Source organism: Aethalodelphis obliquidens, unplaced genomic scaffold (assembly GCF_003676395.1).
Source record: "Aethalodelphis obliquidens isolate GAN/ISIS:26980383/991018 unplaced genomic scaffold, ASM367639v1 scaffold11, whole genome shotgun sequence".
Classification (NCBI taxonomy): domain Eukaryota; kingdom Metazoa; phylum Chordata; class Mammalia; order Artiodactyla; family Delphinidae; genus Aethalodelphis; species Aethalodelphis obliquidens.
Genome location: NW_020837955.1, coordinates 9017331 through 9040260, shown reverse-complemented (window position 1 = coordinate 9040260; position 22930 = coordinate 9017331). Strand labels below are relative to the sequence as shown.

Genomic DNA, 22930 nt, shown 5'->3' with positions numbered 1-22930 from the left:
GGCTTTCCTGCATGGTGGTCTGACCTTTTCCACACTGGGCTAGAAGGTAATCGTGTGTCTGTCTCCTTCACTAGAATGGAGCTCCGTGGGGGAGGGAGCATGGCTTACCCACTTTCGTGTCCCTGAATCTAACACGGTGACTAATACATAGTAGGTACCAGGACAGGTTTATACAAGATGTAACGTGTGTTTTGAATCACTCGATTTCTTTTGACTTCTAGTGCACTGCTTATTATACAGTAGAGTTCTCAGTAAAAACTCTTCCGATGAATGAGTAGGACGCAGCTGAGAGGCTGAGGTTGCTGAGATGCCGTTTCTCAGCATGTGCCTTTCCGTGCCAGCCCCTTTCCTCCCCTGCTGGCATTTCCCACGAGAAAGCCGTGGGGTCTGCCATATGCTTTGAGTTCTTGGCCCAGATCCTCCAGATTTGGAAACACCTGGCTTTCCAAGAACAGATTCACTGTTTTCTTCCTGGGTGCCACCTCTTCTGTCTGTTCATTGAGCTTTTCATATTCAGCTTGAAGTGAGGGATGGGGGAATCCCAACACACAAGAAGAGAATTAGAAAAACAAGCGACTTCGATCCGCTCCCTTCCCCCGTGACAGGTGTCTTAACAAATCACTGAGTTTTCTCCACCACCCCCTCCCCCGACACACACTGGATGGCTTTGCTGTCACCCTGGGGTCTGCATGGTCTGGTTGTGCGCGCGAGCGCGCGCGCGCGCGTGTGTGTGTGTGTGTGTGTGTGTGTGTGTGTAGGTGTGTTCTCTTTGTCCTTGTGCAGTTACTTTCATTTTGTAGGTACCCAGCTGATTGTGGCATAGAGTTAATGGATGTCCACAGATTACCCTTTAATGTAAACAGTTTATTTAAATTCCAAAGTAATTAAACATATTTTCTTTGTTTCTTTTTCTATTAAACAGAGACTCTTTATAACCTGGATTGCAGTAGTGGTTGTTTTAGTCAAAGCCAAGTCCATGGAAGTCCAATGTACAGGGAAAATATAGGAACTTTGGGAAACCCTTCAATGGAGTGTAGGGCGAGGGGTCTGGGAGTGTTTTAAGCCTCGTGCAGGGGTGAATGGTAGGTACGGGCTGCAGTGGGGGTATTTGCAGGTATTGTTGGAAGCCCCTCAGCCACCATAATTGGCACACGTGCATGGTGGGCACACACGCATGGTGGGCACACATGCATGGTGGGCACATGCCTGAGTTGGCCGCCTGCACTTTCCTGGGCTTCACGCTCACCTCCTGGGAAAGTGTCAGTGGCTCCTAATTGCCTGTGGGAATCCAGAAGTTATTTGTTGGTGATGCTTAAAGAGTTTCCTGGTATATCTTCAACTTGCCAACTCCTAAATTTCTCCCTTGAAGCCTTCTGTGGGGTTAGGGAGGGAAGTGCAGAGAGATTTCAGGGGAATTTGACATATTCCCCATCAAGAAAAGGTAGGCAGAGAAAAACAAATACCGTGTGCTGACACATATGTATGGCATCTAAAAAAAAAATGGTTCTGAAGAACCTAGGGATAGGACAGGAATAAAGACGCAGATGTAGAGAATGGACTTGAGGACATGGGGAGGGGGAAGGGTAAGCTGGGACGAAGTGAGAGAGTGGCACAGACATATACACACTCCCAAATGTGAAACAGATAGCTAGTGGGAAGCAGCCACCTAGCACAGGGAGATCAGCTCCGTGCTTTGTGACCACCTAGACGGGTGGGATAGGGAGGGTGGGAGGGAGATGCAAGAGGGAGGGGATGTGGGGATATACGTATACATATAGCTGAAACTAACTTTGTGATACAGCAGAAAGTAACACGACATTGTAAAGCAATTATACTCCAATAAAGATGTTAAAGAAAAAAAAATAAAGAAAAGGTAGGCAGCTGACTCCTGGTCCCTGAAAACTGGCACCTGACCCCCCTTCCAGCTCAGTCCTGGCCTGGCTGCCCTGCTCTCCCCTCCTCGGTTCTCCCACCCCCACTGAAACCCGTCCTCCTTTCTCAGGACTCTGCCCTGTGAAGTTGGCTGCACAGCCTCAGGTTTCACTAAGTGTCTGAAGAGGCACAGGTTGGAACCAGCACAAGGAATCTGGCCCCCATCGTGCTCTCCTTCTGCCTCGCTCTAACTCTCCTTTCCCCAGCAGGGACCACCGCAGTGCCCACGCTCCTTCTCTCTGACTGGTGACCAGCAGCAGCGCCTCTTGGATCAAGGCAGTCCTGCCCCACTGCTCCCCATATGTTGCCAAGGTCTTTTCTTGCTTAGCCTGACTTCCTGGTCTTTTAAGGTCCAGTCTTCTTCCTCATGGCCCAGCCCCAGAGCACCTTGGGTGTGTGAGAAGTGTCTTAATGTGCCCAAGGAAAACATACAGCTCCCAAGCGCCCTTCACACAAGTACATATAGTACAGTTACCACGGAATGATAATGCTACCTCAGTGTTGTTTCTGTTTCCTTATTTGCTTTGTGATCTTTTGTGACTTTTCTGATTAGCAAGATATCATGTTTGTTTTGAAGCTTAGTGCTGCTAACTCCTAAACATGATTGCTTTCCAGGTCCCAAACCAGTTGTGTTCCTGCAGCATGGCTTGCTGGCAGATTCCAGTAACTGGGTCACAAACCTGCCCAACAGCAGCCTGGGCTTCATTCTGGCAGACGCGGGTTTTGATGTGTGGATGGGGAACAGCAGGGGAAACACCTGGTCTCGGAAACACAAGACCCTCTCCATAGACCAAGATGAGTTCTGGGCCTTCAGGTATCTTTGAATTGATTATGACGGGGGGGTCTTTTTCCTTGGTACCCTCAACATAGACACTGGGGAGGCAAATAGACAGGAAACTCAAGATCATATGATGGGAAACTAATGGTTTATGAAAGGTTTTATGCCTTGTTAGGAATTTAATAAATAGCAGTAAGGTAAATTATAAATAAATGATTACATTTATGGGTTACATTCAATAAGGGATTTTTAGTTATTTTGACATTCCTGGTGGTGCGGGTGTCGCTGTGTAAATTGTGTACCATACCCTTCTCCCTTCCTCCATAAACACGTCCTGCAAGTATTCACTCCTCTTATTTCTAGAAGTTCTCCTCTTCTCTCTCTTACTTCTGGCTCTACCAGTTGATCACTGCATGATATTAGGCATGTGGCATAAGCCCTGTGTCTGTTGCCTTTTTGTAAAGTGGGGATAATAAATACCTTTCTCATAAGGTCACTGGGGGCTTAAAGGAGAGGATACAAGGAAAGAGGCTGGCACAGAGCCTGGCACAGCGCAAGTGGTGGTTACAGTCAGTACACATGCGTACAGGTTCAGGGCTGTGTCTCTGTACCAGGCATTAGAGAAAGTCAGCACCATGACTCCTTCAGGCTTGCTTCCCCATTTGTAAAACCAGAACCTACCCGAGGCCGTGAAACACAGGAATGAGAGCTTCTACCAAAGGCATCTCCGAGAATATACTCGTTGTTACACTGTTTGTAATAGCGAGAAATTGGAAACTACCAAATGCCCATCAGCAGTGAGTGAACAAATAAAGTGTCATGTATTTACACAATGACCAGCCGACAGCTGTATGTGACGGCAAAGATGAAGTCGGATGCAGAATGATACACGCTGTTTGATCCCATTCATAGAAAAGTTCCCAAATGGATCAAACTAATTTAGGGTTTAAGAAAGGAGGATAGTGGTTATTTTGGGGAGGCATGGTTAGCAAGGAGCCCAGGGAGGCTTCTGCAGCGCTGGTAACGTTCAGTTCCCTGTGCTCAGGGCTGGTTTACCCAGCTGTGTTCAGTTTGTGGTAACTCGTCAAGCAGCACACTTGTATGCTGTCGTAGTTGCATGCAATGTCTCAATGAAAAATTTCCTTGTTTGGATTACAGTTACGATGAGATGGCAAATTATGACCTACCAGCTTCAATTAACTTCATTCTGAATAAAACTGGCCAAGAACAAGTGTATTATGTGGGCCATTCTCAAGGCACCACGATAGGTATGTATAAAATAAAGATGGGAGGTTGATATAATGTTTTATTACAGTTTGTTCCTTCTTAAAAGTGAAATATAAAAAAAATAATGTTCAGATAGAGTTTTGTGTTTGTTTTTTAATGCCAGGCAGAAATAATGAATAGGGCAAAGAATTTTGGTAATATTGAGTCTTCTCTGGAAATTCAGACAAACATAAATAGATGAACATGGTGTATGGTTCGCTTGATTGAAGGAATCAATGTAAACCACAGCCTATTACATATTTTCCTAGTTAAGTGATACGGGGATGTGAGAGAGTGGAAAACAGGAAGTTGTATAAGTGCAGAGACTTTTATAAAGAAAACAAGGAAATACACTGATTTTTTAAAGTGAAGTGGAATAAAGCTAGCTCCAAGGATGCCATAGTACACTTTATTTACAAATAATTTTTTAAAGTCATATATATGTTTAATTTATGCTGATGATAAAAGTATTATGTGTTCATTGTAAACAGAAACAGAAAAGTTAGCAAAGTTTTAAAAAAATAAAAATTGCCAGGAGTTCTCTGGTGGCCTAGTGGTTAGGACTTTGAGCTTTCACTGCCTCGTCCTGGGTTCAATCCCTGGTCAGGCAACTGAGATCCTTCAAGCCACGCGTCGTGGCCTACCCCCCCCCCCCCCCCCCCCCCCCCCCCCCGCCTAAAAAATGCTCGTAATTCGAGCAAACAAGAGTTCCTCTGATTAGGGACGAGAGACCTGTCCCGTAATTTATTTAATTCCCCTGTTAGTGTTTCCTATGACTCATATCTTTGTGTTCCTATCACACAATCTTCTTAGAATACATTCCTAGAAGACAGCTATGATGTGAAAGGTATGAATGCTTTGAAGTGTCTCCTTATGCGTGGTTAAGCTGCCTTGTCCTCACTACCACTCCTCTTGGTCACCTTGAGAGGCTTCAAGCAACAAGTAACATGGACGTAATTGCCCTCCTTACTAATGGACTTAAGCATTTCTTGCATCTATATTCGTTCTTCCATGACTTGTCCATTGGTGTCCTTTGCCCCACTGCTTTCAAAATTGACATTCTGGGGCCAAGTTTAAGGCAAGAAGTGACCTGAGAGGAAGCTAAAAGATATTTTAAAGCTAGAGGATTCTAAATGTGTAAGTTCCTTTCGAGTCCTTGGCGACTGCGTTGAGCACCTTCGTACATCACTCTTGGTGATGGGGGGGGGGCAGTAGGGGATGGACACAGTGGGGTGGAGCTGTTAGGAATAGTCTTAGATTCCCTGGCTTACATCATTAAAGGAACGGGAAACATCTTCTGGTTCTAGCAACCCGGATTTCTTCCAGTGCATATGTAGGCTGAAAATCAAAACAAGCACTTAGCAAAACTTGATTTACTGGTTTAACCAAATTCAGTGTTTTTGCACGTAGGAGTTCAGAGGCCCTTGTTTCAGGAGTTTTGCCTCCTGGCATTGCTTGCACAGGTCTCAGATTGCCACTAGAAGGCGACACGCATGCCTGCCTTTGCCTTTTCAGAGAAGAGTCCCAGAAGATGGAATTCTCTTATGTTCCTTTTGTTCCCACAGGTTTCATAGCATTTTCACGGATCCCGGAGCTGGCCAAAAAGATTAAAATGTTTTTTGCCCTGGCTCCCGTGACCTCAGCCCAGTTCGCTACTAGCCCTCTAGTTAAATTAGGACGATTTTCAGATCTTCTCATTAAGGTACTTGGATTCCCCCCACCTCCACTCCCTTCCCTCACAGATTTCCTTTTTGGTTCTGAAGAATTGGCCTTTAGAGGAAGAAGGTGTGTCTTCCTCCCCTGTGTTTTGCTATCAATGGAACAGTGGGTTTTCCTCTCTCTGTGGTTTTTCTTTCCCCTTTCACCCCTACTTCCAGATCCGGGGGAGCCAGGGAAGGTGTCCTTAACTCCACACTGGAGCTCCCTGTTCTCATGGCTAACACGTCAGTGCAAATCCCCACCCACCTTACAAAGAGAGCATAGCTTAAACCTTAAACCTCCCTGAAGTTGCCCTTTATTCCACAGGGTGGGTCTGTGCCTAGGAGTAGGCAGCAGATGGGAGACAGGCGATGTGCTATTCCACATGCCCGACCCTGACCACACTGAGGGTGATCTATTATATTTTATTATATGGTCCCTAAGCAGAGGCCAGTAACTTCATCGGAGCTCAATGTGTGAACCCTCCAGGATTTGCTCAAGGAGGAAGCAGGTTTTTTTTGTTTTCTTTGTTTTTTTGCGGTACGCGGGCCTCTCACTGTTGTGGCCTCTCCCGTCGCGGAGCACAGGCTCCGGACGCGCAGGCTCAGCGGCCACGGCTCATGGGCCCAGCCGCTCCGCGGCATGTGGGATCTTCCCGGACCGGGGCACGAACCTGTGTCCCCCGCATCAGCAGGCAGACTCTCAACCACTGCGCCACCAGGGAAGCCCAGGAAGCAGTTTTTATGAGGAGTTGAGAGCCAGCTGAGGCCAGATGGTCCGTTACGCACGCACTATGTTTTATGTTTGATAGGTGTGTACACACACATATGAAATCCTATACAGAAATATATACTTAACTTATACATATCTCTTGGCCATTTAAGAAATACGTTCACAGGACATATAGACTATACTCTGACCTCAGAATCTGACTCTCACCTAAGATGGGATTCTCTGTACCAGTGATCAGACAGGCAGGTAAGATGTGGGCCCCTCTAACCACATTTATTTTAAATACCTTGGATAACAGAACCTTCGATTTTCATTATAAACAATTCAGAGATTACAAATAAAGTACGCTTCAACTACCAAGGCTTCTCCTAGCGCCTTCCTCAGAGTTAAGCACCGTGCTCAGCCTGGGGTCTTTTCCTATAGACCTTGTGTGTGAATTTGTATACCTATATAGGTCCAGAGAGAAATGTATTGTTTTGTTTCACTGTAGACAGTATCCAACTATGTAACTTGAGTACCTTGATAAAGACCCTATTTCCAAATAATGTCACATGCTGAGATACAGGGAATTAGGACTTCCACATATCTTTTTCGGGAGGGACACAATTCAACCCATAAAACTGCCTTTGTAGGCATTTGAATTTTTCACTCTGCTTGTCCCTCCAGAGGGTAGGCATCAGCGAAAGTGTAAATTATAAGGAGACAAATTTGGGTTCACTATAAAGAAGATCTTTTTCCTATTTCCTATTACACATGTACACGACGATCTGCCTTGAGGGCATAGTGATTGCCCCAGAAATACTTGAGCACAGGTCCAGGGGCCATTGGTCAGGTCTGATGTACACCAGGAGTCAGCAGATGTTTTCTGTTAAAGGTCCAGATGATAAATATTTTTGGCTTTGTGGGTCATATGGTTTCTGTTTCAACTACTGAACTCTGCCTTTGTCTTCTTTTTTTTTGGCTGCATTGGGTCTCCGTTGCTGTGCGTGGGCTTTCTCTAGTTGCGGTGAGCGGGGACTACTCTTCATTGCGGTGCCCGGGCTTTTCATCACGGTGGCTTCTCTTGTTGCGGAGCACGGGCTGTAGGCGCGTGGCTTCAGTAGTTGTGGCACATGTGCTCAGTAGTTGTGGCTCGCGGGCCCTAGAGCACGTGGGCTTCAGTAGTTGTGGTGCACGGGCTTAGTTGCTCCGTGGCATGTGGGATCTTCCCGGACTAGGGCTCAAACCCATGTCCCCTGCATTGGCAGGTGGATTCTTAACCACTGCGCCACCAGGGAAGTCCTCTGCCTTTGTCTTATGAAAACAGCCAGAGACAATGTGTATAGAGAAAAGCATGGCCGTGTTCCAGTAAACTTTATAAAAACAGGCAGTGCTGGCAGAGGAGGCATGGGGAGTTATTGTTTAAACGGGTACAGAGTTTCAGTCTGAGATGTTGAAAGAGCTCTGGAGATGGATGGATAGTAGTGATGGTTGCACAACAATGTGAATGTACTAATGCTGCTGATCTGAACACTTAAAAATGGTTAAAATGGTAAATTTTGTATTAAGTATTAAAAAACCCCAAAGGCAGTGGGCAGGATTTGGCCCACTGGCCAGTAGCATCAGATCAGATGTATGTGTCCTAAGCAGACACATTGCTGACCAACCACAGTTTCAACTCTTTCTCAGAAGTCACTAGCAATCCGTCAAAGTCAGATGAAACTTTGGGGATGGCCCTGGGATCAGGGATCATTCAGGCCCCCTCTCACTGTAAAAGTCTTCTGTGGACCTATGTGATTTTTTGCCTTCTTTTTCTCGTTTGAGACTTTAAATACACGTCTGTAACATCTGCTATTGCCTTAGTAAACGTATCACACAGGTGTCCTAGTTTGAATGCCCACTGGTTGCCATTTCTCTTCTGAGGCCATCCGTGGACACGGTTGGCATGTGTCTGCTTGTGAGGTGGGACGTGGAGGCCATACACCAGAAGCAAATGCTGAGATATTCTTTTTATTTTGCAGGACTTATTTGGGGTTAAAGAATTTCTTCCCCAGAGTATGTTTGTGAAGTGGCTGAGTACACATGTTTGTACTCATGTCATTCTGAAGGAGCTTTGCGGAAATGTCTTTTTTGTTATGTGTGGATTTAATGAGAGAAATTTAAATATGGTATGTATGTTTACAATAACACTTGCTTTAAACTGTCAGTGATTTTATTTTATCTGTGAATGTGCTTCTTTGTGTTGGAGGGTGTGGGAGAGGCAGGAATGACCTCATTAGAGCTCTAAAGGCTCTTTCATTTAACGGGTATAAGAATCGACCTTGGCAGGTACCTGGAACACCATTTGCGCCTAACCTCAGGCCAGCCATTGTCAGCTTCCTACATTGTACCTATGTGGAAACTATGGAATGAGGGAGATTGGTCATCATTTAAATTGCAATATTTATATTTATTATAGTGATCTTTTTCTTCAAAATAATTACTATAAATGTGTTTAAATTTGGAATGGCCATTTACACACACACACAGGCACATACCCACCCATGTATATATACATTTATTTATTTATTTTATAAAATGTAAACCCTTGGCCAGCAATGTGCTGGTGTTTCTAAATACATTCGTAGTTTGTCATGTTGTATTTTGAAAACAGGTCTTAAAATTCTGGAATGAAGGCTCTAGGGAATTTTTAAGGGATGTTAATTTTTCTTGTTTCTGATGAATAAAAGCAAGGTATGATTGTTATATAAAATTTTGGAAATTCAGAAAAATATGAAGAAGAAAATAGAAATGAGCAGTAATCTCAACCAATACAGCCCCACGGTTACCATGTTGCTGTATATCCTTCATGTGTATTCTGTGTGTGTATGTGTGGTTATTCATATTTTTACAGGACGTATTTGTAGTCAAAGAATTTTTTTTCCTGCTCTTAATCTCACGTATTTGAGATTGTGGCTCTGTAGTTTTTAATGCTTCAAGGTGCAAACTGTGTTTATTATCAATGCCTCCTTCAGGCTGTTTTCATCCTTTATTTCCATGTGTTTATTTTGCAGTCTAGAGTGGCTGTGTATGCCACACACTGTCCTGCCGGAACTTCTGTGCAAAATATGTTACACTGGAGCCAGGTACGCATTCCAGGAATACAGTGGGGGGTTTGTGGAACATCGGCCTTAGAAAGTTCTGTGCATTCCATGAAGCAAATAGAAAGGTAGTCTGCTTACACATCTGAGCTGCTTTCCTTCCTGAGTCCTGGGCTCCTGTCACTATGTTTATCTCGCTTGTGTTATCCTCCCTGGGGCAGACTGTACTACGGTATGAGTTCACCAAACAGCTCTTGGGGTTGACTTGTTTGTTCTTTTCTTCCCCCTCCCCTCTGTCAGTTTTTCATTGAGTCCCAGATTTATTTTATTTCTGTGTTGCTCCAGAAAGCAAGATTTTAGAGCAGCTTTGGAGATAGAAGCTGCTATTTCACATTAACCTATGAACACTGTATGCCTGAAACATCAGTGGAGAAACAGAGCTAAATCAGTCAAGGATATAAGTAAGAGACACTAAATTTTAAAATAGAGTTTTGACTGTATGATCACACATCACGAAAGTATGCATGTTCATTCTAGAAAATGTATAAATTACATATGAGTATAATAATAAAAATTCTCATAGGGTGAAAAATAAAATTGTTCTGTAATCCCACACAGAGATAGAGAATGTGTACCAGGGATATAAAATGTCTCTGCATTCTACTCCATATCTCTTGCTGCGTATCATTTCAGAAAGAAGTGGTTAAAGATACAGATAGAAATCATAATTGTAGAAATAGATTGTTTACTTTTCTTCTTACTCTTTTTTTTTTTTTTTTTTTTTTTTTTTGATACACGGGCCTCTCACTGTTGTGGCCTCTCCCGTTGCGGAGCACAGGCTCCGGACACGCAGGCTCAGCGGCCATGGCTCACGGGCCCAGCCGCTCCGCGGCACGTGGGACCTTCCCGGACCGGGGCACGAACCCGTGTCCTCTGCATCGGCAGGCGGACTCTCAACCACTGCGCCACCAGGGAAGCCCTCTTCTTACTCTTTTATAGCTGTTTTTTTTTCACCTGACAATATGTCAGGGACTTTTTCTACCTCAGGACATGTTTTTGTATAACTTTTCCCCCAAAATTCTTTTTAAATATGAAATAACTCACCATTTAAGCGTCAGACCAAGATGCAGTGAGTGCCTTGGATAGCAGTCTTCAAACAACTGGCAGTCACTGCCTGTATCAGAATCATGTGAGTTGCTTTTAAAAGTACACTTTTTAATATAATATTATTTTTAAAAAGTAAGGGACATTGGGTTTGTGGTAGAGCTGTTGGATTAGCTACAATCCAGGCTTTTAAACACAAAGACTCCTGTGTCCCATCCCTAGAGATTCTAATTCATTCGGACTGCAGTGTGTATACCTTTACTTTTTTTAAACATCTTTGCCGAGGTATAAGTGACATACAATATTTGAAGTGTACAATGTAGTATGTTTTGCCATAGATATACACCTGCAAAGCCATCACCACAATCAAACCAGTGAACGTATCTGTCACCCCCAGAAGCCCCCTTGAGTACCCCCTCCACCCTCTCCCATCTGCAGCGACCCATCTGCTTTCTGTCACTATAGGTTACTTTGAATTTTCCAGAGTTTGGTCTAAATATAATCATACAGTATATATTTGTTTTTGTCTGGCTTCTCTCAGCATCATTATTTTGAGATTCACCCAAGTTGTCATGTGCATCAGTACTTCATTTCTTTCTGGTGCTGAGTGGTGAGAATTTATATTTTTTAAAAATTCTGCCCATTAGACTCTTCTGCCCAACTGGATTTGGGAACCTCTGATCCGGGACATCCCTGGTGCTTTGGTATCCTTCCTCAGTTGTCCCAGGAACGCTGTCAGTTGCGAGTGCTGTCGGTTACCTCTCCTTGGGCTTATCCCTATGGAACCAGGCAGGACCCGGCCTGAGGCTTTTAGCCCCGTAGTGACTGTAAGGCCTAGTGTTAAGCGTCAGGGACTCAGTACCAGAGTTTGGCCTAGAAGAGGGGCATCTGGAAGGCAGGTAGCTCATGACATGCTGAGGAGCACACCTTTACCTCTGAAGGGATGTCCCGAAACCTTCAGAAGTCCTCAGATGTTCACCCCCAAACGTCCCCTCAGTCCCCTACTTTTCTCCCCAGACACTTCTCCATCTAGAGCCGCTTGTTTTCTCTGTATGCCCTGCCGTCAGAAGAGCCTTATCTTTCTGAGCATTTTTACCCTCTTACCTATTGGACATTTTTCAGTAAGGTCCAGTTTCTGTCACCTCAAGAGTCAGTGCTCCCCTGTGTGGAGGACGACTGAGCCGAGCTGGGGGCTGTTGCTGAGCGGCCCACGCTGGCACCCCCGTGCCTCAGCAGAGCACAGGGGACCGCCAGCCCTAGCCTTTCAGGTACCCTTGGGAATGTGGTGCATGTCACAGCACGGTAGTCCTCCAGCCTTCTGTGCTGCAGGCCCCCACTGGCGCTGGGTTTGCCTAGAGCTCTTGGATTGCCTGCAATCCAGGCTCCTGCTCTTGTTCCAGCCCTTTTTTTTTGTGGTACGCAGGCCTCTCACTGCTGTGGCCTCTCCCGTTGCGGAGCACAGGCTCCGGGCGTGCAGGCTCAGCGGCCACGGCTCACGGGCCCAGCCGCTCCGTGGCACGTGGGATCTTCCCGGACCGGGGCACGAACCCGTGTCCCCTGCATCGGCAGGCGGACTCTCAACCACTGCGCCACCAGGGAAGCCCATTCCAGCCCTTTTGTCAAGCAGCTGACTGGGGTCGGGGGCTGCTGGCTGTGGATCAGAGCACCGCTCTCAGGCCCAGTGGTGACCACGTGGTTTTAGGTCCTCATTGCATTGCAATGTGCACCACGAACGTTTCTGAAGGCCAGATTCCCTGCAGCAGTCAGCCCTGCCCTTTGTTCTTCTGCTCCCTGTGTCATCCCTTTGTTAAGAAAATGGTTGCTTTGTGCAGCTGTTTCATAGGATCTTCTTGACTCTCCCTCCTCTGGGCTGTTGGCCAAGGGCTGCCAGCCAGGGACTGCCACTCTCTGCCTACCCAGGACGTGCTGGGGCAGCAGCCCTGGTCCCTGCTGGGAGAGGCTTCCACTGAGGGTGTGCGGGGCCTGGATCCTGGCAGGCTTGAGGGCTACAATTCAGATGTGAAGTTGGGAGGTTTCCGTGGCAGGAGTTTGGGGGTGCCCTTAAAGGCCGTTCTATTCATAGTAAATTTTGAAATGGATCTTTTGTATAAGTAATTAGCATTCAGTTCTCGAAGTTCGAAAACCTAGTTCTTCACTGGTTTGTTTTAATTTAGCTTAGAAATCTTCTTCTTCTCTTATAAGCCTCACACGTTTCAGAGACCCTCCGGAATCTCTAGCCCCCTTGCCAGCTATGCCCAGAGCCCAGCTACTTACTCCTGTTTGAAGAAGGCCGGTCCTAACATATCTTTACAGTGCTGTTCAGAATTACTTAGGGTGCTATAAAAAAATACAGTTGCTTGGGTCTACCCAAGACTTGTTGAGAATGAGAATTCCTGAGGGTATGGCTCTGGGATCTGCATTTTAATAAGCACCTTGTAAGATCTGATGTTCTCTATCGTTTGAAACCTGCTGCTTAAAAAAAAAATGCAAAATATACATTAGCTAGGCTCTTCAAAACACTCTAAGAGACATTTAGTAAAATTTTTGTTATACATATATGTTCATTATGAAATTTTAAAAATATGTGAGTACAAGAAGAAAATACATTACCTGTATGTCTACCACCAGGGATAATAACTACGATTAGTATTTGCGTATTATAGGGGAGGTAAAATTTTTCCTTTACTTTCTTCGGGTTTCTGACTGGGACTGACATAGGACAAATTAACTGGAGAAAAGCGTATGGATTTCATTTACGTGTACATGGGAGCCCTCACAAAAATGAAGACCCAAAGAAGTAACTAGGCCTAAGTGCTTATATACTAGGTTGAACAAAGGGTAGCAGTTTTAGAAAAGTAACTAAAATATATGGGGAGACTTACAAGACATGACAGTTATTTTCACAAGGTCTTTTTGTATAGATTTCTGTCAGCCTCCTCTTTTAGACTCTGGTGATGAGCACGCTTCTTCCTCCTGGTATAGGGAGGGCTTCTTTCACATGGGAGTTTTGTGTTCTCCTTTTAGAAAGAAAAAGGAAGGTCAGCGTCCTCTTCACGTCTTCTGTTTTTCAAGTGCCTTTAACTCAAAATAATCATTATGCCGAAGCGGCATATTTTGGGGTGGCATGTCCTGAACTCTTACACTGTAATCTTATAAATTTTTTTGGTATAATTGTTTCCATTACAGAAGGAGGATTATGCTACATGCACTTTTTAATAATTTTATTTTTTATTTGATCAAACAGCATTGTATTTCTGAGGTACAGGCTAAGTTGCTGTATCAAAGACCCTAAAATACAGCATCTAAATAAATAGTTTCCTTCCTCAGAATCCAGTCCAGACATCAGTGGCACACAGTTGTGGAGGAGTTGTGACCGGTTTGGGAAGTCATGCAGTGACCCAGTCCCCTCTGCACTATAGCTTGGCCATCTCTGGGACGCTGGCCTCTTCTGCCTGGTTGAAACTGGGTCACGTTCATGGCAGTTCCAGCCCCCAGGAAGAAGGCACATGAGGGATATGGTTCCTACCCTGGCAGCCATGTGCTTAGCAAAAACTTTAGAAATTTTATTACTGAAAGGAAGAAGGCAGGAATGGTTACGGGGGGGCAGATAGCAGCCTCTGCCATGATCAGAAATGCTTTTCCAGGTCAGTAGCTACACTTAAAAATATTTGTAACTGAGGACAACTTTTTATTGTTCGAATTTATTATTATTATTATTACTATGATAGTTTTATTGGCAATAAAACATTCTGGGATAAGTATTCTTGAATTAGAGATCTGTCCTTATACATTAGGCAGATGACTTCCTTAGGATACAGTCTTAGTAGACTTAGTGATCAGAGGGTAGGCATCTCTTTAAGACTTCCAAATATGTATGGTACTTTAGAAAGGTTGAACCTATTTACATTTTCATTACCAACAAGATGTTAAAATAATTTTTTAAATAGTTTAAAATTAACTTAAAATATTCATATGTGGATAAAGGTCAGGTGGAAATGCTTATAATATTAGGAGAGACTTTAAAAACTGTCTCTCCTAGTATTATAAGCATTTTCACCTGACCTTTATCCACATAAGATTACCACTTAAGTATAGCCATAGTGCATGTTCAATTTTACTTTCTGACTTTTCTCCACTTAGTATTATTTATAAACAGTTTTTCTTTCTATTGTATTATATTTGTATTTATGACAGTGGCATACCATGTGTATATTGATGTAATATAATGTATTTAACCAAGTATCTGTCATTGGATGTTAGCTTATTCGCAGGTTTTTGTTACTATGAATAGTCTTCTTCACATTTCCCTCCTTCTGAGATGCCCTTTCAAGGGCGTAGTTAAGTCCTATGACGCTGAGCACAGAAGTCAAATCTGAAGTTTAGCCTGAACTCTCGGCACGTCTTTCCTTTGTTTCTACACTCACTCTGGGTGCTTTATATAAAAGCCAAAGACATATGTGAGAAAGTGACAAGCTGGTGTCTGTCTATGGGGGCAGAACAACTTGCATTGATACATTTTCACTGGCATTTAGAGCGAGGGAAGAGATGCACTAACAGGTGCTGTAAATTCATATCTTATTCTGCTTGTTAAATGCGCTGCAGGTATTAATATCTGTCATTTGCAATGGCAAATGCAGATGCTAAACATTCCCCCTGTAGTACCTCATCTCACACTGTTGTTTATTGTATAAACCAGTAGACTTTTATGCAATTGGTAAGAACTGAAGCCAAAGGCAGTTCTGACAAAGAATGCCTAGGTTTTTCCTGTTTACCAGACGCCACCCTCTGGCCAAAGCTTATTAAACAGTTTCCAATTCATTTGGCTCGCCAATTTTGGATTTAATTCTTGACATATTTTTAACTGGGGGATATAGAGGAGGTATGGATTTGCATTATTTAAAAATTTATGAATAAGTGACTTTTCCTATTTTTCTATCATGCTATCCTAAATAAGCATACATTTAAATTTCATATACAATATCATTTCGTGGCTCTAGTATCCTCAACTGATTAGAATTGTTCAGTGTACAGTACAATTTGGTGATTTTACTGGTACTGGTACTCAATAAAAAGTGTTAAATGAATTAAATTCGTAAAATATTAAATAATATAACTAGTCAAATCGGATGGATATATAGGAAATATGATGGAGATTATATGTAATATAATTACATATACAATTAATGTATTTACATACTAATATAAATACACATTAATATATTAATCCATTGTTATATGTAATATGTATTTCTTTCCCAAGTGAGATAGTGAACTCTTTGGAAAAGTTTAAGATTCAAATTCCAATAAAAAAACATCAGCGTAAAGTTTATCCAACGGGTGCAATGCTGATCCAGGATCATTTACAGCACATATGTGTAGCTGCTTTATTGTGTCATGTAATAGCTACTTTCCAATCATACAGTGAGAAATTGAGTCATTTAGGAAAGGAGAGCAAAATTATGCCGTTTTATTTTAAATTGCAGTTTGGAAATTAAGAGTGAATCTGGGGGGCTTCCCTGGTGGCACAGTGGTTGAGAATCTGCCTGCTAATGCAGGGGACACGGGTTCGAGCCCTGGTCTGGGAGGATCCCACATGCCGCGGAGCAACCGGGCCCGTGAGCCACAACAGCTGAGCCTGCGCGTCTGGAGCCTGTGCTCCGCAACAAGAGAGGCCGCGATAGTGAGAGACCCGCGCACCGCAATGAAGAGTGGCCCCCGCTTGCCACAACTAGAGAAAGCCCTCGCACAGAAACGAAGACCCAACACAGCAAAAATAAATAAATTAATTAATAAACTCCTACCCCCAACATCAAAAAAAAAAAAAAAAAGAGTGAATCTGGGTATCGGTGGAAACTTGGTATCTGAGGGGGTGGCTTAACTCTTGCAACCTGTGATGCTATATCAGATTTCTGTGTTAGATAACTTTATTTCTCCCCCAATTATCTTCTGTCTAGCTTGTTAAATTGCAGAAGTTTCAAGCCTTCGACTGGGGAAGTAGTGCCAAGAATTATTTTCATTACAACCAGGTAAAGTCTTCAGAGTCTTTAGAATTAAAATGGGCCCTGAAAACTCATCAAGGAAGCCAGCCTGAGTTATGAGGATTCTGGCTGGGTTCAGGTGCCAGGGGAAATGGTCGGGAGGGTTGACTAGGTAGCCTTTGTTTCCCCCCAGTCAGTTCTAGAACAACCTAAGCATCCTGGTTCGTGCTTTGGACCTTGTCCTTTCCCTGGCTCTGTATAGTCATCTCTGTCATCGGTCATGGATAGTGATCAGGCAGGTACACAGACCTTAAGAGTCAGACAAGCCTATAGGGCTGTTATCTGGTGGTTGGGGGGCCTTGGCCAAATTACGTTGCCTAAACCTTTTCTTCCATATACACATGAATTGACCACTTTTTGGGTGCTAAGGGCTCTAAAATGGGAGGCACTCTGCTCATGTTTTTCTTATTTAATTCTCAGAATATCCCTGTGACATAGATGTGATGATGATTAAAGAGGAAGAAACAGAGGCTTAGGGAATTTCTATGACTTGGGTCACACCCCAGAGGGAAGGGAGGTGTGGATATGACTCCAAAGCCCCTTCCCAACCACTTGGTTTGGTTCTACAGCTTGGCATCAACTACCTGGGAGAATGACGCCTTCCTCCCAGGGGATGAAACTCGTTACCTTGCCCAACACAGGGTAACAACTCGATAGCTAGCAGTGGTAATGGCTAGCATTCTTTTCTTGTGGGTTAGGCTTCTTTTTGTTCTGGTAATAGCAACCTGAAAAGTAACTAGAGTGATTTTCAAACTTTAGTCTTTGATTCTCAGATCAGATTGACTAATCAGTGTTTACTGGGGATTGTATTTTTGTCAATTAAAACAACAAAGACAAAGCTTTCTATGGGTTTTCATTACAGAGTTACCCTCCCTCTTACAATGTGAGAGACATGCTGGTGCGGACCGCTGTCTGGAGTGGGGGGCAGGACTGGCTCGCGGACGTCAGCGACGTCAGTGTCTTACTGACCCAGATCTCCAACTTGGTGTACCACAAGCACATTCCTGAGTGGGAGCATCTCGACTTCATCTGGGGCTTGGATGCCCCGTGGCGGCTCTATAATGAAATAATAAGTCTAATGAGGAAGTATCAGTGAACGCCAGGCTGGAGACATTTACTGTCAAGTCACGTTAAATCTGTTTGCTTAATTTCTCTAAATATACTTGTTTTCCTTTCCCAGGTGTTTCGTATTTTTATATTCAAGAAAATGATGCCGTTGAAGATGCCCAGTTCTCTCCAGTTAGGATAAGAAACGCTTTTGCTTTTTTTGTTTAATCAAACAAACTGCCCGCCCACCTTTGATCCTCTCCCATGGGGAGGAGAGTGGTCTTAAACCTAAGGAGGGGTGGGTGGTGGTTTGGAAATCCGCAGTTTCCACTGAGCGAGGCTGTGAGTGGTGTCTGAGCCCTGATTAACCCCATTTGCAGGTAGTGGCTGCAGGTGCGACCCTGGGTTCAAGGACTGTCCATCCAATGCTCTCCTTGGACAAATGAAGCAACCAAAGCTGGCAGAGACAATGCCATAGGGCTCCCAAAACATAGATTTAGGAGTCTAATGTGATCTCTCCCACTACTCTGTAAGCTTGAAGATATATCTTACTTATCTCTGTATGCCCAGAATCTAACACAATAACCTGGAATACTAGTGAGTTAATAAATATATGCGGACTGACAGAATGTGTGACAAGCGATGGACTTTGTCATTTAGCTATATGAAATTCGATGCACAAGTAACATCTGGGCGGGTCTGAAGTGGAATCTGATTTTTCATGGCAACTAAAGTGAAATCATAAAGAAAAGAGGAAAATTGTACTAGATGCGAAGGATCTACGTCCCCAGGAGGATGCCACTCTCCCCACTGGCCTTATGTCCCCCTCAAGAAAGAACAATGCTTTCTCCTTTGACGAAGGCAAACTGGTTTGGCCAACCAGGTACAAGATTCTTGGGTCAGGGCCAGAAAGAACAGGACAGTGAGTGGCTGTTTTTGTTTGTTGTTTTCCAGCAGCAGTGGGAGAGAGCTCATCAGAGAATGGCTTCTGTGTCCTGGGTGACTTGGTTTCCCTTCTTTGGTTGCTGCCGTGGAGTCTCCTTCAGATGCCCTTGAGAACTTGTGGTCAGTCAATCTGCCACTCAGACCACGGGAATGAATGAGCAGGGGCTACATTCTATAGAGTCCACCTGTTGGAGTGTTTTTCTCTTCACCTCCTTCCCAAACTGTTCTTTGGGGATTTTTCTTCAGTATACGGGCCAGTCCAGAGGTGGAGATGTTGCATGGTGGTTTTTACTACAGTTGGGCTACACGGTGCATTTGCCTTTGTTGCTGGCCTCTTGCTCCTGATGCAGCTGTGTAGGCTCTTATATCCTTACAACCCTAGCTGCATTCATGTAGCTTTATTTTACCGTTGGCTGACAGTACAGAACAAGATTGGACCTTGTACCTTGAGAAGTCCTGTAACAGGTTGGGAGGAGTTCTGACTCTCTTCTTTTCCACTGGGTTTGCTATATATTCTTTTGAGCAGAGCACAGAGATCTCCACAGACCTCTAGGGCAAGGAGAAGACTAGTTAATATTCCGTCAACTTGGAACTCCAAGATCTTGTGTTTACTTGGGTAAAGCCACTGCATGAAGTCACAATTGAGAATGAAGTCATTTTTTTCATTTGCCATAAGGGGGCGCTCTTGGCTCTGCTTCTTAACCTTTTCTGGGCTAGGCAGAGAACTTTGCTGATTTAGGAGGCAACTGGTAATTTGAGGACTGATAAGACCAACCATGTCTGTGGTCATTTCTGTCCAGGATTATAACTAATTCTTGCCTAATTCGTAATATCTGAAAAATGTTCTCAAAGAATAACTGTGCCCCAAATGGGACATGAAAATAAAAACTTGCCTAATAGCTAAGAGTGGTCAGAACCTCAGACATGAGGAGGAAGTGGGGAATGCTTTAACCAAGGCTTCACACTTATTAAGACTGTAGATATTATCTCCAAACAATGATTATTTTGTGTTTGTGGGTATGAAATGTGTTAATTTGTTAAATGTATGCCTTTAAAGTATCCTGTAATTTTAACTCGTCATTTTTTTTTTTGATATATGGAGAGATTTTCAAAATGTGACCCCTGAAAGACAACATCAAGTTATCATAACTCTGACTTTAAAAAGTTTGTCAGTGATTCATTCAAGAGTATTTATTGAGTATTTATTGTACTGTGCAAGGTACAGATTTCAAGATCAATTCCAAACTAAACAAGTAAAACCTTCTCTACCAACTTGGTTTAGTAGTACTAAAACAAATACTTTGCATTTTTACACTGTGCCTTCCGGGGTTTTGAAGCCTTCTCATAAGGCTTTGATCTTTACAGCACCCCTTTGACGGGTAAGGTGAGTATTTTCTCTGCTTTACAGGCAACGGTATGCCTTTTAATGGGGATGATTTTATATGCTTTAAGTATTTTAAGCAGGTTGTTGAGAGTTCCAACAATGTCAGTAGAAGCACCCACTTACATGTGACACAGATGGATCAAAATATAAAGAGAACACTTTTAAAACCAAGTATGTCTCAGCATCTGTGTCAAATAAGGCCATCAAGGACTCTCTTGGGGGAGCTTATACCCTCCCCCCGCCAAGTTCTTCATCAGCATCCCCTACTGTTTTGGTGTTGATAATTATTGTTTTCTGAGTCTCTTGTAAACTGCCCTATAAGTGGAACTTCGATGCCGCACTCCAACACCAAACTCCTCCTGTAGAGGTACCTACCTTGAAACTGACACTGACCAAGTTCTGCTCTCAGTCTGGCTCTTACTTCCTATTGAACCCTAGCTGAGTCTTTTCTGAGACTGAGTCTTCATGTTTACAAGGAGGGATTAGATTTTGATCTTTGAGTTTGCTCCAGCCTCTATGAGTTTTACGTGTTACAGCTGTAAAACGTTAAAACACTTCTCATCTCTGATACCCAGGAATAATCGTTTCGGTTAGATAGATGCCAACACAGTCTCACCTAATTATGGAAAGAAAACATAATCGTAAAGGCCATGCAAGAAAAGAAATTGTGTCATTGGTAAAGGGTTTTTCCAACTACATCTTCTATTTTTTTCTTGTGGGGAGGTGGGGGCATTACACGTTGTCTTTTGGTGAGTTGGTACCAAAGAGCTTTGAGATTGTGTTAAACAGGCACAGACCCGATTGGTGTACTCTCAGAAGAGTGATTGGATCTCTGTCAGAAAGACCACGCCAAGATAAAAATACACAGAAGTCGAAACCAACTGGAGAAGCACAAGAAATAGTGTGGCCAAAATCCTAATACCATCACAAGTCAGTAAACACCCCCTTCTATGGAAAACCATCCCAGTAATCCCAGTAAGTAAATAGACTTAAATGATATCAACCAGTGCCCCAGAAAAAATTCCTTTTTAAGCCTCTATTTAAAGCCAATATCTTCTAAAATGAGCATTGAGTTCACAGATATCTTTTGAACCTCATATGATGCTTGACACTGTGGGAAAAAAATCCTAGACGATAGACTCTGTGCCCTAAAAAGACCTATTCATCTAGCAAGCCATTACCTAAATTTTGTGTAAGTTTAAAGTGTTTAAAGGTGCATGTTTGCCAGTGCAGGAAGTGGCATTACTTAAGGCTAAATAGGGCTAAATTTTATTTGGGTCCATTAAGTGGGGTGCTGGTTTTGATCGGTCAAAATGTTGTGCCTACTGTTTCAGCATCCTCTGTGAGAGAGAGTGGACAACTGATGAGATTTTAACTGACCACTTTCCCCGAGACAATTGCATTTGTAGATAGGAGGACACAGACTTCTGTCCTGGGGCGGGGGGTGCTTCATGGGCTGGAAAGGCAGAGAAGCTGGTGGCTATTCTTCAAAGTGCTGCTGCGAGTAAGAGGGGAGAGCCTGGGCCAAGCAGGCAGAAGCTGTGGCTTCAGGTCTTGCTGCTCAGGGCTTTATGGAGCATATTCTAACAGGCTTAGGGATAGAGGATGGAAGAACCAAGTAAGGAAAAGAACGTGATGGTTGAGGCTGGGGTCTCAGAGGAGGCAGTCCTGATAGCAATCTATTAGCTAAATCCAAATTAAGCAAATGAAGCCACCCACTTAAATCTGAGAGATTCCAAAGCATTCAAGCATGAGAGCTGAAGCCAAAGAAAAGAACAGCATGTGCTGAACGGAAATTTGAAGGTTGACTTAATGTCTGTGGAGGGCAAATCTTAGTGACATCCTACTTCTGAGCAGAATTCATTTGTAAGTGTGAGAAAGTGAGCTTTGATGGTCCCTCTGGAGCACTGAGGAGCCCAAGAGTGAAGGCTTAGTAAATGGCATAAGAGACATTCAATAGTGTGGTGTAATTCTCAAACTACTTCTTAAAAAATCACCCCACACCCCCCACACACACCCCAAAAAAAGTACAGGAGAAAAAGCCCTCCTCTTCTCTCTGAGTTGCTGCATGAGTTATACAAAATTCAAAGGTAGGGTGATGTCTGCCAGGAATGGGAAAGAAGAAGTGCCTGGGTTGTCCTAAAGGTGAACTGCAAAGAGCAGTGGAGGAAGGGGAAGATTGAAGAGAAGCATAGAAAGGACAGGCTGTCTAACTGGGAGAAACCCCCCCAGCAGGGAAGCCAAGGGCCTGCATGGTACCTGTCTCTGCTACCATCCAGATATCCAAGCAACATTAGAAAATTCACCCCCTTTCCTTTTTCGCATTGGCTGTCAAGAAGCTCAAAGCTGCTTCTGAACATTTATCTGATCAAGACACAAGCAGAATATCGTAATATTCTTATGGCCAACTGAGTTAAAAAAAAAATAAAAAAGGCTGCAGTAGGGCCAGAGGCTGGGGGTTCCAGAGAATGGGCATCTAAGGAATATCCATATTCCATTAGTGGCAGTTCAAGGAGGTTCTGAATTATGAATTGACCTGTTATAGGGGTGTGTGTGTGTATACATACACATAAAACATCCCATATATATCTTATATATTAATATATATGTTATGAATTGGACTATTACATATCATCTATTTTAGGCCCATATATTGGTTTATATTTTTGTTGTACTTATTTCCTCATAGTATATGGCTTTTTATCTTTTATTTCTCTTTACATAACTTTATTTGATGTTAAATGAAAACTTCCTCAATTATTCTTTAGGTAAAATGTGGAGTACACATTTAAAATAATATGTCTCATTCTGTAACTCTGTTCCAGGCACTATACTTTTCCTTCTGTAAGACCATGGCAATAATAATCTTGGCCGTGTGGCAAACCCTGCTCTTCTAAGGACTAGATGAAATCACTTCAAGTAAAACACTTAGTTAATGCCTGGCAGA

The 22930-nt window shown here is 43.4% G+C and overlaps 1 protein-coding gene across 2 annotated transcripts in view; it reads left to right on the top strand.

Annotated features, from left to right (window-relative positions):
- The window catches only part of LIPA (lipase A, lysosomal acid type), a 102891-nt gene extending 84277 nt beyond the window's left edge, over window positions 1-18614 (top strand). For both annotated transcript variants that reach the window (XM_027111990.1, XM_027111989.1), the window contains exons 4-10: window positions 2548-2746; window positions 3869-3978; window positions 5542-5678; window positions 8407-8553; window positions 9439-9510; window positions 16524-16595; window positions 17470-18614. In XM_027111990.1, coding sequence (XP_026967791.1) covers window positions 2548-2746; window positions 3869-3978; window positions 5542-5678; window positions 8407-8553; window positions 9439-9510; window positions 16524-16595; window positions 17470-17703 — 971 coding nt within the window. In that variant the 3' untranslated portion in view covers window positions 17704-18614. The remainder of the gene's footprint in view (window positions 1-2547; window positions 2747-3868; window positions 3979-5541; window positions 5679-8406; window positions 8554-9438; window positions 9511-16523; window positions 16596-17469) is intronic.
- The last annotated feature ends 4316 nt before the right edge of the window (window positions 18615-22930 follow it).